General features: G+C 41.5%; 1 protein-coding gene across 14 annotated transcripts in view; it reads left to right on the plus strand.

Annotated features, from left to right (window-relative positions):
• NFASC (neurofascin) overlaps positions 1-17759 on the plus strand; it is a 223305-nt gene that overhangs the window by 101872 nt on the left and 103674 nt on the right. For 11 of the 14 annotated variants that reach the window (XM_063142359.1, XM_063142411.1, XM_063142385.1 and 8 more), the window contains 3 exons: positions 331-453; positions 2320-2490; positions 13609-13659. In XM_063142359.1, the coding sequence (XP_062998429.1) occupies positions 331-453; positions 2320-2490; positions 13609-13659 (345 nt within the window). The remainder of the gene's footprint in view (positions 1-330; positions 454-2319; positions 2491-13608; positions 13660-17759) is intronic. The other 3 variants (XM_063142393.1, XM_063142468.1, XM_063142402.1) reach the window with 1 other exon arrangement.

The raw sequence follows: 17759 nt of genomic DNA on the forward strand, positions 1-17759 counted from the left end.
CATTGCTGTGGCCATTCTTTGCTCACTAGCCAGGTACTTTGCTGTGGTTGGAGTAGCTGACAGGGCCACAGTTTTAAACCAGGAGTGCCAGAGCCAGGGGGTGGGCAGGGAGGGAAGGCTTAGCAGAGGATATGGAAAAGAGGTTAAGGAAAAAAGAGAAGGTTGAGAGTTACCAGGATGGGGAAGGAGTAGAGCCAGATGACTGGCACAAAACAAGATGGCTGTTGATGGGTATCATGCCATGGAGGAGGGCACAAAGTCGTTTCAAAAATTAGCCTTTTATTCCCCTATGTATAACTGTATCTTGTCTTCCAACATTTTTAATTGCAGAGTCTCCTTTGTGGCCAAAGGAAAACTTGGACATTCAAGAGGTTCATGAAGGTGCTCATCTTATCTTGGCATGCAATCCCCCTCCTGGACTGCCGCCTCCTGCTATCTTCTGGATGAGCAGCTGTACGTTTGCACACTGGTTAGCTGGCTAGAACTGTACTTTGAATGTAAGGAGGGTTCCCTAACAGAATGTGAGAGGGTGATTTTTGGCTGATCTCATTGATTACCCTAGTCAGCTAATGAGGGGCCATGGGGCTTGTAGCATAGACTATGGCATAACTCCGGAAGAGTGAGCTACCTGCCTTTCTACCCTCTCATGTTCCCAACACTTAAGATATCATCATTAGGAATGGGGAAATGACCATTGTTCGACATCGCTAGGATTCTCTGAACATCATCTTGCTGCTCATCTCATGCTCAGTTCCCGTTTGCGCTGGTGATCACTGCTGACTCTCCACGAATGGGAAACCTGCACAAATCAAGCAGTGATTGAATAGGAGGTTTGCCCAAATCCCCCCAAATTTGCACAAATTTCTTCCATAGATCAATGTGGGGCTGATTCAGTCTAGCAAGAAAATTTGCACAGATCAGGAAATTTGTGCAAATTGAACTGGGGACCAGGAAGATGTATACGAGCATGTGTTCGCCAGTTTGTGAATATTTTTGGTGGAGACATGCTCGTTGGAGCTTCAAACGGGGCACAATTCCATATTTTGAGAGCATAAATGAAATTATCATAATCCCTACTCAGCATGATAACAGTAGACAAGTTGCTGCATGTTAATCAAATAAACGGAAATGGAGCTGTGCCAGGGCTGGTCCAAGAATGTTTGTGCCATCCCCATCAGAGAGGTCCGCCTGGCGCCTACACTGTACTGCTTTCGTCGCCAGCTGAAGACCTTTTTATTCACTCAGTATTTTAACACTTAATTTTAACTTAAATTTAAATTTTACTGTTTTAACTCTGTATTTTAATCTTATATCAACTTTGCTGTGTGGTTTTATCCTGGTTGCGCTTTTTATACTGTATTTCGTAATTGTGTTTTAAACTGTTGGGTGTTTTACTGTGGTTTTAATTTTTGTGAACCGCCCAGAGAGCTTCGGCTATTGGGCGGTATAAAAATGTAATAAATAAATAAATAAATAAATAAATCACAAGCAATTGCACTATTATTCCAGAGGACACCCAAGGATCCCTTTTAAGCTTTCTTGGTACTCCTTTAAAAAAATGCCATCTGTTAAGTGACAAACTAGAAAAATGAGTTCTTCTTGTGATAAATCCAACTAGATTGGGCTTATCACAAGGGTGCAGAACCATTCCAGGGTGGGGGACGGATGGCATCAGGGGACATGGCCCCGCTCCTTGACATCACTCCCTTTTTTCTTCTTGCTGGGAGGAGGCACAGGACTATGTCTCCTTCCAGCATTATTATTATTATTATTATTATTATTATTATTATTATTATTATTATTAATTTATAGAGCACCATCAAAGTACATGGTGCTGTACAAAGTAAAAGGATAAAAACAGCAACACCATGCCACATAGGCGTACATGGAGAAAGGGACCCAGACCCAGGCCACCCTGCATCCCTGCTGCTACCTCCAATCTCAGATCAGAGATATCAATGGGTGTTCTGCTACTGGCTCATGTCAGGAAGGGAATCTCTGCTATTATCTCTGATCTCAGATGGATACCCTCTGAGGGGATTCCTCCAGTGGATGTGGCTTGTAGACTAAGCTCCACCCCCTGGAAGAACCTCAAGAGGCTGTGCCAGCCAGATTAGGGTGCCCTGTGGGATGGGTTAGGGACATGAGCTGGAGGTTTTGCCCCCCTGGCTGATCAGGAGTCTTGGATTTAATTCCAATGCTAGCTAGAATTAATCAATGCATACCTTTTCCAGGTTGTTGAGGATAGTAGACTTTTGCCGTTGGTTGCAATGCAGAGCCGTGAGTGCCAACCAGAATCATTGTTTTTTTTTCTTACAGCCATGGAGTCAATCCACCAAGACAAGCGTGTCTCCCAAGGACAGAATGGTGACTTATATTTCTCCAATGTCATGCAGGAGGATGCCCTGACTGACTACAGCTGCAATGCTCGCTTTGCATTTACCCACACCATCCAGCAGAAAAACCCGTACACCCTCAAGGTCCTGACCAGTAAGTATTTACTGGGATCAGCTTGGCTGGAACAACGTGAGCAAGATCTCTCCTGTATCTATTGTCCTGGCAATGCTCAGAGAAACCATCTCTGTACAAACATGGCAGTGTTATTATTGTTGTCATTATTTTTTCCCTCAGTTATGTTGCTTTCCAACTACATGTTTGTAAAAGTGTGAGAGTGTATTTTTCACATTGGTGTTCTGACCTACCTCCAAGGAGATCCAGGAAGCATACATGGATTGGGGGTGTTCAAACACAGTTTGAAGGCAGCTTTACTTGTTTGGCAGGTGGTGCCTTTAATGATCAGAGAAGGAAGGAAGCACCAGAGTCATCAGTGTCCAGCTGATATGTCTACAGAACAGGCTGCTACCATGCGCCCACACTAGCCATTTCCAACATATCTGCCATTGTTTTTAAATAAGAATCCTAGACTGGTAATATGTCTATAGTCTGTACTAATATTTTTCAAGGGCTAGGTTGCCTGAATATCTATAATAGAATGGAGTATAAATTGCAGCATATATACAGTTTAAATATATATATCAGGGCATTCTCATGACCTGTTACATTTTGCACTTCATAACTTTCCTGTTGGTATTTTAGAACAGTGTTCTACTCTCAAAAGGTTGTTTGGGCTCCTGGTATTTATGGAGTCTTATGGAGGTGCTGGGTCATTCTAGAATTCATATTGCAAGCACCAGATTTGTGTTTCTCAGGTTTTTTTGTTCCATTTTACAAGTCTGTGTAAATTGTATCTTGTTTGCAAAAGCCAGCAGAACCTCGTTTCCAGTATTTTCGCCATTTTGTCCATTCCTGCATATTTAGTATTTTATAAAGAAAGTGTGCATTTGGCCGTGTGCAAACACTTGCATTTGCCTTGGCTCTGATGGCATCACTGATTGTTCCTTGGGATGCATTGTTTATGCCTAGGGGCACTTTTCTCATATTACAAGTGGCACTTGGGGCATTTTTGGTCCACCCTTGATGTTCCTGACCCGTGCGTAGAGGCGAGGGACACTGGGCACACATCACTATGATCCTTCCTTACAGGGCCTGCAATATAGGTCTGCTCCCCATTTAAGCCTATAGATTGCACTTGTACCTGTGCACGGTGGCAGTAACCTCTCTGTTCACTTTCTTGTTTGTTGTACCTGAATGACCAGTAATCTGAATGTGCCTTGCTTTATAGCGAGAGGGGCAAATGCGGCAGCTGGTTCCCCATCTTAAAATATGAATAATTCACACTTACTGTTTTCCCTTCCCCCCCCCCATTTCTTATTGCTGCTTGCTTAGGTGTGTGTGTTTGGGTGTCTGCTTCTTTCCAATTTAAATACTATCTGAATTATTTAGATTATTGTATGCCATAAGGGTTGAGAAGGGAAGAAATCCTTGAGAACATGGAAGCAGCCAGCATTGTGTGTGTGTGTGTGCTGTGTCCACAGATAACCCAAAAGGCATGCTGAAGAAGGCTAAATTATTGATCAACAGTAAGCATCTCCCAGAAATCTCTGTGGGAAGAATGTCCTGCAGGGCGGAAGCAACTGCATTGGCATCTTATGCTTACTTGCAGATGACCTCAGCTTCAACCCAGCAATGAGCATCTTCTCTAGGGATGGAACATAATTAGAATTCACTCTTGCTACTTTAATCAGAGCTTTCCACCAAGACGAGAGTTGGGGCTAGAGTTGCGCAAGCTACAAAACTCTGTGACTTCTTCTTAGCCCTCTGCTGACCATTTCATCTATTGGAGAAGTCAGCCTGGATTGGGCTTTGGACATTGGACTTGCCTCCTATGAAACTAATCTATATGAAATCAGAGTTGGCAGGTTACTAGTTCCTAGCACTGGGGATATCTTCTTACATTCAAGGCCACTGGTTTGCAAGTGGAGTAAATCTTGCTACACATTAATTTCATATAAGAATTTATTACTATTATTTCAGGACAGATAAAAGGAAGCACTTCCATAGTTAAACTATGGAATTCACTACCACAAGATGTGGTGATGGCCACCAATTTGGATGGCTTTAAAAGGGGGTTGGATAAATTCCTGGAGGATAAGGTTATCCGAAGCTACTAGTCCTGATGGCTAAGTGCAACCTCCAATATCAGAGGCAATGAGCCTATATACACTAGTTGTTGGGGAACATGGGCGGAAGGGTGCTGTTTAACAGTGTCCTGCTTATGGGTCCTTGGTTGACAGCTGGTTGTCCACTGTGAGAACAGAGTGCTGGAATAGATGGACCCTTGGTCTGATTGAACATGGCTTTTCTTATGTTCTTTACTTTTTAGTGAAGAGAACCTCAGAGCCATGATTCCAGACTTCCCTGTTAAGTGTTACAATCTTGAGAACACAGAGGAGAAGATGATTGTAAACTCAAGGTTGCAGGAGTAGCTCCTTAATGTGGCCACACAGCACTAAACCCAACAGATTGCAAATAATTTGTGGGTAGTTACCACAGCATACAAAAAGAAAAGGAATAAATCTACTCTTCTGTGTGAGAAATTCAAGGAGAAAAAGTGTGTTTTGTGGATCTTTTTGAGCAAAAATACACATTATGCTAATTTGTGTAGCATACAATTAAGGGTTAGCTTTGCATTTACTCTAGAGTAAGTGTGTCTTGCCCTAATTTGGGTTGGGACCACTGCATAATGGGAGGAGAAGATTAGACCTTCCCTACCACCACCATGTTTTCTGAAAGGTCCCCCCTACCCTGAGTGGTCTTTAAAAAGGCCTGAATTGACACCAATGGAGCAGCAGTTGCTGCTGCTGCTGCTGCTTCATCAAGGGGGGGGGTGGATTTCAGGAAAATACAGGGGGAGGTTTAACCTTCTACTCCCATTGCACAGTGGTCCTGATCTGAATCAGGACCATGCATGGTTACACTAAATTAATTAAAAAGCTAACCTTCAGCTACACCCTATGCAATTAGCATAACATGTTGATAGACTGTTTCTAGGATTGGTGGGCTAAGAAAACAGTTACAAAGTAGAATATAACCAGACGTGCGTGCGTGTGCGTAAACTAATTGCAATATTCCCTTTGGATATTTCCATCCAGTGACATCAGCCATTAGTCGATGGAACAGTCAGTTGTTACTAATCAGTCCATTCCATTATGCCAAACTTTCTTTGGCAGTATTGTAAGACGATTCAGAAAATAGCCTTTGGAAAGGCATACGCAGTCTTGTGCACCATAACTGTATGAATAAGGCATCATGTACTTAATTCCTACAGATGCTTAGTTGAAGAAAATTGCTATTTTGGCCACCAGACTGCAACTCTTCAGGTTCTTCTTAAGTCTTTTTTTTAAAAAATAGACCATGAGGCAGTCTTCTCCAACCTGGAAAGGAGGAAGATGGTCAGAGTCACAGAAATGGGCTCTTGTGTAGAAACTAGGAACATAGGAACCTGCCTTATACATCTTAGAGCAGTGGTCTTCATCTGGTCCAGACCTGAGATCCACCTCGGACTCCCAACCTGCAACATGGGACCCACTTTCACAATTGCCCAACATGGCAGCAACAGCTTTGCTATGACCCATCTGGACTGATCTCATGACCCACCGGTTGAAGACCCCTGTCTTAGAGTATTTGGCCATCCAGACCAATATTGTCTACTGAGTGCCAGCAGTTCTCCAAGGTTTTAGAAGTATTCTCTATCACTTGCTACCTGATCTTTTTGGCTGGAGGTGCCAGTGATTGTACTTGGGACCTTACACATGAAAAAGTTGTGCTCTGCTACTGAGCTACAGTTCCTTCTTATGACTGCTGATATGATTTCTCCTTGGAAGTGCTGCTTTTTCCTATGTCATTTCAAAACAGAGGTGCAAAAATTCAGTCCTGGGCTCCCAATCCGGCCCTTTGGGGATCCCCAGATAGGTACCTCCCCTTCCCCTGGCTCCACCATCTTTTACTCTGATCACAGATTGTTGGTTGGTTTCCTCTTGGCTTTCATGCATTTTTCCCTTATTCTAAAAGATTGAAATGCCTCTCCGATGGCTTCTAAGGCTTTGATGTGAACCCCCCACGGAGTGTCGGCTATTGGGCAGTATAGAAACGTAATGAATTAATTGTGGTGTTAAAGCTCTTACTGCCAGTAATGTTATTTAAAGTTACTGGCAGTAAGAGCTTTAAGCTACAATATGCTGGAATTTTTGGCCTTGACCCTTTTTGCTTTCAACCACTATCAAAATGCGCCTGCTGAGAGCTTCTCGGGAATGGAAGTCTCTTGTTCTAAATTTTGTACTGAACTTCCCTGACAAAATGGGCAAAGGCCGGCAATGTTTGCTCAGAGTCAGTATACACACTGCGTGGTTTCCTCTGGTGACCGTACGTTATTTATTCAATGATGGTCTCTGTCCCATGGATGCAACTTTTTTTTTGTACTTTCCTTCTTTCTAAACAGTTGTTATGCTAGTCAGATGGATGGGCTGCACTGGAATGTTTTTGTCCCCATCTGATAGTGACCCAGAAGATGGAGGAGGAAGAGGGGTTTAGTGTATTGCAGTCTATTAGACTATTACCAAGGGAGAGAACAGTGTCTAGCACTTCGTATTTGCTTCAAGTGAAGACAACCAAAACGTGCAAATGGAAAAATTAGGGTGGGGGGGAATTGGATCCTTTTTGATAATGCTGAATAATCATCCTTGGCATCCCCTGAGTGACTGGTGGATCTGGTGTCTATCTGGCATTTTGAAAAACGTTGCCAAAATCTTCACTAATAATTCCATGTAAGGGGGCCTTCTCAGTGGTGGCTCCCATTCTTTGCAATACTCTCCATGTGAAGTTTGAGAGGCAGAAGCAGTGGCTAGTTTTAAATGCCACTCGAAGACATACTTCTTCACGCAGGCTTTCCCTGTTTTATGTTTATGGTGTTGTAATGTTTTTAACATTTGGATGTTTTTAATTTTGTATTTTTTCTTGTTCTCTTGTATTTTATTGTGAACTGCTTAGGGATTTTAATATATGAAGTAGTATAAAAGCATTATAATGAATACATTAAATTAAATGGAGAATGCTTGGTGAATTCACATAATTGCCCAGGGATTTGCCTTCATGTTTATAGGCTATGCTTTTTTTTTATGTCACTGCAGGCAAGCTTTTTTATACTACCTGAGGCTATTAGTTTATGGGTCTAATGGAAGACTGTTGAAACTAAATAACTGAAGGTATTTGACCAGTAAAATGCTTGTGCAAATGTGTAGCTTAATTTGTATGCTATGGTTATCCTTGCTTTTCACTTAGAGACCTCCAGGTCCAGGGTGGCTCTTTGAAAGTCTCATTCAGACTTCCATGTCCTACTCCAGTCATTTTGGACTTGCTCTTAAGTATTCACTTGGAGACTTTTGCTTTATTATAGCATGCACATTCCCTCCCTGGAGACACTTTCTGTGGAGGATTGCTCCCTTCCTGTATGTTAAATAGATTCTTTGTCACATGTTCAAAAGGACTGAACAGCGTTTCTGTGTTCACAAATTGCTCAGTGATCTATTTCTTAAATCACGGTAATTGTCCAAATTTTTATACTATAAATTGGTTCACCCTCTGGAATTTATTCCTTTATTAAGATGATTAATTGCCTCACCTGAAAGGGAACCACAGTGCACAGGTTGAAATTAGTAGGTTTTACTTCCAAATGGACTGAGGGTGAGAGCTTTTGTCTACTCTTGGTAGGGCAGAACAGCACATGCCACATCTTACCTTGCCTCTTTGAGGCAGAACAAAATCTGGGTTGTCAAACTGGGGAGGGGTGGGGAGTAATATTTTAAGATTCACGGAGATTATCTATTTTTAAAAAATAAATAAGGACAACTAATTATCCATTTCTCTTAATAGATATCCTTGCTTGACCAAAATACTTGGTCAAGTTTCTTAGATCCTTATTTCTGTACATACTTTTTAGTACGACTTTGTATCCTATCTGACTTTAAAACTTGACAACTTTAGCAAATCTACATTGATACTAATAAAGCCAGTTAAAATTTATCACCAGGCCCTTTTTCTGAGGTAAATCAGTCCTACCAAGTGGAAATACTTGGGACTCCATGAAAATTTGGGGGGAAATGATGGAGAGTGATATTAGTGAGTTAACAGGAAGAATCACCATTGGCTATGTATCTGCCTCTTTCTGTCACTGCCATGGGAGTTGTGACTGGCACTTTTACCCCATCCCCTCCGCGATAGTAGACACCAAGATATGCTTGTCAGGATGCTGGTGGTCTATTTGCTCTTAAAGGTAATGGACTTTGCCCAAGTCACTTCATCAGTGGTTGCTGTTTTCTTGAATCAGGCTCAGAAACATGCAGCCGGTGCAAGCAGGCCAGAATTGATTTTATACACTCAGATTTTCTGGTCCCAGTTATTAATCTGGCTATTGCCTTTTGCAGAGGCTGAAGCTTCTGAACAGTCTTCAAGGACAGCCCCACATAGAGTGCATTGCAGTAATCAAATTGGAAATTACCAAAACACAGATTACTGAAACCAGGCTATCTCTGTCCAGATAGGGGCATTGCTGGGCTACCAGCCGAAGTTGGTAGAAGGCTGTCCAAGCCACTGAGGCCACCTACGACTCAAGTGATAGAGATGGTACCAGGACAATCCCCAAGCTATAAACCTGGTCCTTCAAGGGAATTGCAACCCCATCCAAAATGAGCTGAGCACCCTTTATCTGGTTCAGAAGAACCACCCACTAACAGCAGCATCTCTGTCTTGTCTGAATTGAGTTTCAGTTTGTTAGCCCTCATCCAGTCCATGGTGCAGCCAGGCACTGATTTAGCAAATCCACAACCTCACCTGGTGAGGATGAAAAGGAGAAATAGAGCTGTGTGTCATCAGCTTGCTGATGACAGTGCACTCCAAACCTCCAGATTTCCCCACTCAACAGTTTCAAGTAGATGTTAAATCACATGTGGGACAAAACCAACTTCTGAAGAGCATCCATGGGCTGAGCAATATTCCCCATTATTCATATACAGTAGGATTGTAAAAACCTCCATAAGTCAAATTCCCAAATTCAGATTTATATATAGGTCATTCTTTAATTCTACTTTCACAGGATTCTGCCTTAGTTTTGCACAGTCAGCTGGGATAGATGAGATTCCAGTTAGGATGCTATGATTATCTGTTGCTTTTCAAACAATTAATTTTATGAATCAATCCATTTCTCTCAACTGTTAGAAAGAAAATAGTTCCACCAACAATTATATCTATTCATCTATTTTCCACCAGCTGTTTTTTTAAAAAATCAAGTATTATTGGTAGAGATGTGCACAAATGGCCTTTTGAAATTCTCCATTCCATTTGTGAGTAGAGGAATTGGGGAGGACAGTTTCACTGAATTTCTTCAGGCAGAGGAGAAGTTCTCCAACGGTTTCTCACAGGTAGCTTTGTCAGGGGTTATAGTACACTTCCTTTATTTTTTCATGAAGGGTTTTTGGATTTTTGCACTGCTACTACAGGTGGCAATAGCAGCAACCGTGTTGGCAGCCTGGTCCCCATTTTGCATCTTCCACAATGCCCCATACTTTGCATCATTCTGGGGCATTGTTTGGGTGGGGGCAGGCAGCCACCACAGCTCTAGTCATTCTTTGGGATTCAGCACCTTCCCCAAGGTCTTCTACATGTTAAATGTCTGAGCCGTGGTTGTGGATACATCTTGTGCCTAATGCATATGCTTATAGTATCACTATTTCCTTGAAAGCCCTGTAGCAGGTGGGTTGTGGCGATGGGGGGAGTGTTGTGTTCAGCTCTAAGGAAGAGTGTATGGCCCCATTCAGAAGACACTTTAAACCATGGCTTTAACCATGGTGGTTAAGCCAGAAAGCCAGGCTGTGTTCAGAAGACACCTTAAAACATGGTGAATAAAGCGAAAAGCCTTATTCACCATTGTTAAAGCTGTGGTTTAAGGTGTCTTCTGAACACGGCCTGCCTTTCCGGCTTAACCACCATGGTTAAACCCATGGTTTAAGGTGTCTTCTGAACGAGCCCATAGTGTTACACATCCCTCCATTGTTCTGCAGCCTCCCAGGCTGCCCACACTTCCTGATCAGGAAGTTTGCTCTGAAGAAACCCTAGTGGAGGAATTTCTTCATGATGCCTTCCCTTTAACTTTAATCAAAGTGTGGGAAGCTGAGGAGGCTACAGACCGGCAGAGGGATGACTGTATAATGAAAGACAGGATATTCATGCATATTGCTTGGCCACCTCATATGTAAGATAAGCACAAGAACCTTCAACCTAACCCGTGAGAATTTCTCCAGAATTTGCTTCTCCTTTGAATTTCTTCTCAAAAGCAATTTCTTTTCTCACAAATTGAATGAGAATGGTTGGAAAAATGTGGAAAATATGTGCGGCATTGGACTGACATACGCGTACAGTAGAAAATGTTCCACTTCTATCAGAATTCTGTGAATGGATTTGGCAAAGACTCTAAGGGCATATCTTCACCTAAGGGTTAGAGGGAGGGAAGGGGGAGGATTGCAGACTAATCTGCGTCCGCAATCCTCCCCCAGCTCTTGACGGCTGCACGACGTCCCGGAAGGGAAGTGGGACGTTACAGCCTCCATTTTTTCTCCTGGAACAGAGAGTGAACTCAATTGCACTCCAGCTCATGTACGTTTTTTTTTTTTAAAAAAAAAAAAACCTTGGAAATGTTCCCACCCCTGATGGGCAGGGACTGCCCCCACTCAGCTCTGTGCCTGTTTTAAGAGCCCCGCTACTTGCAGGGAGGAAGAAAGAAGCCGGGAGAGGCTCCACACCTCCCATGTTCTTCAGAATGGTCCCAGGACTGCAGGGAAAATTGGGATAAACGGGCAACCAGTTATCCTGCAAAAATTGAGAGGTCATCCCTGGTTGTCCCTGGGATCCCCTATGCATCATTTGGATGCACAGGGATGATCTAGGGAGGACCCCAGGGAAAAAAGGCTGGTGTAGACATGCCCTATATATGGACAGTGGAATGTTTGGGGGCATGGAACTATGTAGATGCCTGTTTGGGGGAAATGATGAACATTCAGACACTGTGGGTCAGAAATGTCGTTGGAAATAAAATGCTGTGTCCTGGAGCTACTTGTGTAGTTTTGGGTTTATTCGTCCAATAGATATGAGGTGTTAAATTTAGGGAGGATAGCATATGTCCAAAAGTAATAGTAGAGTAATAGCTCTATTAGGGCCAACTAAAATGTCACAAAGTATTGAGTAAGTGTTCAAGTTCCATTGAATTCATATTCAAGCTAGAAGTTAATTGAAACCAAAAAAAGGTGGGGGCGGAAAGAGGGAAAAAGACGCTGTAGGTAATGTTGAAACCCAGAGTTTGTGCTTCGTAACAATCTTAAAATTGTGTGGAGGAGATTTTATGCAGACTTAGGTAGAGCCAGTTCTCATGTCACGGCAGCAATTCCTGGGTTGTTTAACCCAGAAATAGTGGAAATGAAAAGAGTGTGTGAGCTGCCAATGGTTTGTTTGGTTAATTCTGGTGTGGTTTAACCCATAAACTACTCAGAATTTCTGGGTTTGTATGTCATGAAACAACCCAGGAATTGTTAGTTAAAAGCAAAAATGATGGGTATGCAGCTCGCATACCCTGTTTGTCCCCACAATACCTGGGTTAATTAACCCAGGGATTGTCACCATGACATGTGCATCTGGTCTAAGTGTTGAATGATTTCAGGTTGCACCAAAGGATGTTGTTTCTCGGACAAAGAAACAAAGGCTGTCTCTCTGCATTCTACCTTAAGAGCGTTCAAAACTACAGACTTTTGAGCTTTTTCTCATCATGCCTAGGTTTTTAATTCTCCACTGTTTTTATTTTTGTTTTTACCTGTCCTTTTGTTTTTGCTTAACATCCAGCCTTTTGTGACATCTAGGATTTTGTGACACTTTATTTGGTTCTAATCAAAGATATTGCTCTTCTGCAGTCTTGCATTTAGCAACTCACCTGGTCCCCACAGGTGTTAATTTTTTTCATGCAGGTGAATGACCAAGCTGGCAGAGGATGGATGGGTCGCCTTATCCCTCCTTCATGAGCCTACTTGGTTTTCATGCTAGCCATGGATGACAGAAGAAAGGTGGGATATAAATATACTAAATAAATTAAAAATTGGTAGAAGGCCAATGAACTTAAATAATTTATTTCGTGCATTGGCCTTCTACCAATTTATAATTTATTTTGTACTAAATAAATTAAAAATTGTTCCTAGCCTGCTAAGAGGCTAGTAGCTTGTGGAGACTGTAGCCAGGATAAAAGCACAAGCTAATAGTCTCTTAGACTAGTAAAATAATAATAATAATAATAATAATAATAATAATAATAATAATAATAATAATAATAGCAGGCTAGTAACTTCTGCGTGCTTAATTGCAAGACTGCCCTACTATTATCTGGGGGCTATTTCTAATGGACTGGCATGATTATCTACAATTGTACAATGTGGGCATATCCCTTGGCAATTATTAACTCTCTTTTTTAATGAAACACCATTTATTATAATAAGGTTTACTTGATTGATTAAAATCCCAATTATGTTTTTTTTTCTTTTTTATATATATAACTTCTTACTTTATTGTTAAAACTGTCACTTGGCTGAATCTAATCCATTCTTTGCACTTGGGACAAAGTAGCAGGAATATTGTTTTTTTCATGTATTTTAGAAAACCTGATGAAAAAACAATTGCTCTTCTCAAAAGGCGGTCTAGAAGTTGTTAACAAAATTACTGATAATTACCTGATATTTAAAAAGTCCAACTCCAAAATCCATTCAGTGTTTCTGAAAACACCTGCAAATATTTTGTTCTTTGTCTTTGTGTTGTAGTTTTTTTTAAAAAAAAAACCAACCATAATTATGCATTTCATAGAAATAAGCAGTCTTTTTTAATTGCTGTCTTCTGTTGCTGTGTTCTCTTGTTTATTTCCAAATTGTGTTGACTTTTTTTGGATGTTATGTGTATGGCATTGCCTCTTTTGTTTTTGTGGTAGGGGTTGGCCTGTATTTTGTTTTTTTAAAAATTTATGTTGTGTGTTTTGTTTTCCTTTTGTGCCCCTCCTTTCCATTACGTTTTATGTTACTCAGTGCATGCTTTGTTGCCTTAGGTACGCTCACGTTCTTTTGTTTATTACAGAGCATCCCCATAATGAAACGTCCTTTCGAAATCACACTGACATATACAGTGGTGAGTCAACACTGTCGTCTGGAGAACTTCACGTTCTAACTCCTCTGTACCTAACCTGACTTACTGTTGTGTTAACATCACTTGTTGGTCAGTCAGTGAAAATAGCAAGGCAATTTCATAGAAAATATTAAAATCATTCGTATCCAGCTCAAGGACTCAGACCTGCTTAGACTTCAGAACCTGCTGTATTTCTCTTTTTAATGGTAGATGTTGCCATTGATACTGGTTGAGATTAATGTCCTTGAAGCAATTCATATTTGTGAAATTGCACTTTATTCATGCAGCTTCAAACAGATTTATTGTATTTGTACAGTGTGCATGAACAAAAATCACCCTATCCAGTCTTTATTTTTCAACATGTCATACAAATAGCTGTTCTATTTAATATCACCAGAACCTGTTACCTGAACCTCACTGTTTGGATAGCATGGATCTAAACAACAGCCAACGGTCAAGGCAAAGCCTTCTAAGGCCTTAGCTAGACCAGGCTTTATCCCAGGGTGAGCCCCGGGATCGTCCCTATGCATCCACATGACGCACAGAAGATCAAGGGATCAGGGAGGGATTATCCCTCTGTTGCCCCGGGATATAGCCCTCCCCTTTGGGCCCGCTTTTTCCACGGTCCCGGGCTGAGTCCGAGACCGCAGAACGTGTGGCCCATTTCCGCGGTTTGACCCTGCTCCACACCATTACTCGCACGGAGCCGGGAGCTGCGCACGGGGCGCAGCGCTCCTCAGGAGCGCTGTGCCCATTGGGGTTAGGGTGGGGGGGAGCGGGAAAACCAAATTAAATTTAAAAAACCCCTTACCTTCAGCGCACGAGCGTTCGTGCGCTACCAGTCCTTTAAGAAAAAAAATTTAAATGGCAGGCGTGACGCCTCTCTTCCTGAGGTCATCGCACCTTACATGTAAACGGAGGAGGGATCTCACGTTAATCACAACACGAGATCTTCACTCCTCATCCCGGAATTTCAGGTAGGTCTAGCTAATGCCTAAGAAGGCTTTACAAAATCCTCATAGACAATGAGATCCTCTACTACAAAGAGAAGATGGTGCATAATTTTCCACTGCCCATTTAAATGAAAGATTTATAATAGCTATGATCAATTACTGGCATTTGTAAAGAGAGAAGCACTTGATTTTTCTTCCAAGCATCACAGTATATATGTATTTTCTTTGTGGTACAGTTGCTTATTTCTTCGAATGCTTCAGAAGATTCTCTCTTCCTTTCTCTTTGTCTAAGTGAGAAAAATTTCCTCTAGAGAATCCCACACTTGGGGAAGCCTGAATTATAAATTGTGCTTCAAATATACAATCACTCAACACCCCCTGGGGCTCAGTCATTCTCCTGCAGTAGGCTGAAAGTGGTGTGCAAATGGTGTGATAATGTAAACAATTGCAGAGGGATTTATTTCAATGGAATCGGGGAGAAAGTTTGCACTAAATAGAAACAAAGTACTTTTCCAAGCCTGCCGGGGAATATGGGCAGAGCATACTGCTGTTCTTTGTAATACAAATGCAGCAGATTGTGTGCATTGTTCATTTGTGGCCTTTGCACAATAAATGAGAAATTAATGTGCATTTGTTTATTTTGCAACACTTTTTATTGCGCACACAGCCCATGTGCATCATCTCTTGGTTGTATTTCTCTTGCTGAGATACCATATTTTCCAAGAACTTAAGCCACAATATTTTGTACTTGGGCGAATGCTCCTATTGGGTATTAGGGATGCTTGCAGACAGAGAGCTCGAGTGGTACCAATCAGAATGCAGCTATTCCATCTTTTTTCTCCTTAACGGATTTTCTGCAGTAGGAAAAAAGATGGTAAATGTGGGAAAACACACTAGGGTTATGCATGGAAGCCATTGCCATTTAGATGGCAAAAGACAACCTTTTGTAAACTTCATTAAAATATGTATTTATTGGGGAGTTGTGCACCTCCCTGCTGTGGGAGCGTTTATCTAGCTACTTTTCTTTAAATTAAGTAATACCAGGCTATGGCAATCCCTTCCCCCTCTCACATTGGCCCACCATTTTGTGAACCTCTTTGTTTTGTCTAATTTAGCTTGGTTTATTTTCCAGTTCTATCGAAACTGAAGGGGGGGGTCAGTTCCTCAGGGAGCGGTGCAGGCTCTGAGGGTTTGGACTCCAGAGATTCCATTTCAGGGGTCCTCAATCCAAGAGGGTCAGGCTTAGCTCAGTCACGCTGCTGGGGCCTGTATTGGTTTCCAGCACCCCTACTTCCAATGCTGTTGGTCAGATTTATTTTTTAAGTGTAGTTTTCTCATCAGGGCTTTTCTTGTTTCTTAATCCCTTCCAGCTGCCTGGGTTAAAGTTTAATCTAATTGTAATTAGTTTGGATTGGATCTCTCGTAATACTAGAACCCAGGGTCATCCCATGCAGGAGATTGGTGGGAGATTCAGGACAGATAAGAGGAAGTACTTCTTTACATGGCACATAGTTAAACTATGGAATTTGCTACCAAAAGAGGTAGTGACGGCCACCAGTTTGAATGGCTTTAAAAGCGAGGTTAGACAAGTTCCTGCAGGAGAAGACTATCAATAGCAACTAGTCCTGATAGCTGTAGGCCACCTCTAGAATCAGCGGCAGTATGCTTGTATACACTAGTTGCTGGGGAACATGAGTGGGAAGGTGCTGTTGCACTCATGTTCTGCTTGTGGATTTCCCGTGGGCAGTTTGACCACTGCGTGAACAGAATTTATTTATTTATTTTATTTATAAAATAAATAAATGTTGGACTAGGTGGACTCTTGGTCTGATCAAGCATGGATTATTTATTTATTTATTTATTTATTTATTTATTTATTTATTTAAAACATTTATATCCCGCCCTATATCAATAAGATCTCAGGGCGGCGTACAGATGGATCTTCTAAAGTTCCTATTTCAATAGTCTTCTAAATTATCTTGTGAGAGTATTGTGAGAGTAATATCATATTTCTTCGTTTCTAAGACGCACTTTTCCCCCCATATAAATATCTCTAAAAATGGGGCGTGTCTTAGAATCGTGGGTGCATTTATTATTTCTTAGAATCAGAGCTTTTTTTCTGTTGGTGGTACTGAAATTAGTGTGCGTATTACAATCAATGGCGTCTTAGAATCGAAGAAATACGGTATTACCTGCGTTTATATCCAATTTTATTATTGACTGACCTGAGAGCCATTATGGTTGAAAATCTGTGTATCAAAATATTGTAAATGAATAAACCATGAAAAACAGTCAAAAAGTAAGGCATTGCTTCCATTAAGGTTATTAAAGGTGTTAACAACCTTAATGGAAAATCTCCTACCACAGCTTCCAATTTGACTGTCTGGCTATAGAATGACCAGATCAAGATACAAAAGGTGGGAGCTGCCGTGTCTAAATAAAGGCATCCATTATGTACTGCAGAATATTGATAATGATTTGAAGTGAAAAATATCCCACAATTTCTTAACAACATAGGTGCCATTTCAAGCATGAATAGGATGGTTTTGCAGGGAACTAAGTGCCATAGGGACTTGGAAGTAAGTTTAATTGAAATCCAGTATTTGTGTTTAGATCTTGGTTTTTTAACCCTTGTCCCTCCCCATGAAATACCAGTAGCAGAGCATGTTCTAAATAAATGGCAGTGTCACAAGAAATGCTCCTTTAAGTAGCATTGGTGATACCCTTGAGATGCTTGTAGAGGACATTTGTTGAAAAGGAGGTCACAAATAAAATTAGGTTCACTAGCAGTAGGGATTGCTACATAACACAAACTCAGGGGTCCCCACATTAAGACTAAAAGAGGATAGTTATCTGCCTACATCTTGCATGTGATTTGCAGCTATAAGAGAAACATCTTAGTTATGATAGGTCTAATTTAATTCCTCTAGCTAAAAGAATTGTCCAGACATGCTTAGTTTGCAAGCAGATTTCCTAGGAGGACAGAAGAAGAGGCCTGCTGGATCAGGAAAAAAGACCCATTATGTCCAGCATCCTCTTCCCCAAAGTGTCCAACAAGATCCTTTTAGGAAGCACACAAGCAGAGTGTGAAGGCAATGGCCCTCCCTTGTTGCATATAGCCTTTGTGACTGGTAGCCACTGATGGACTGA

Source organism: Elgaria multicarinata, chromosome 1 (assembly GCF_023053635.1).
Source record: "Elgaria multicarinata webbii isolate HBS135686 ecotype San Diego chromosome 1, rElgMul1.1.pri, whole genome shotgun sequence".
Lineage (NCBI taxonomy): Eukaryota > Metazoa > Chordata > Lepidosauria > Squamata > Anguidae > Elgaria > Elgaria multicarinata.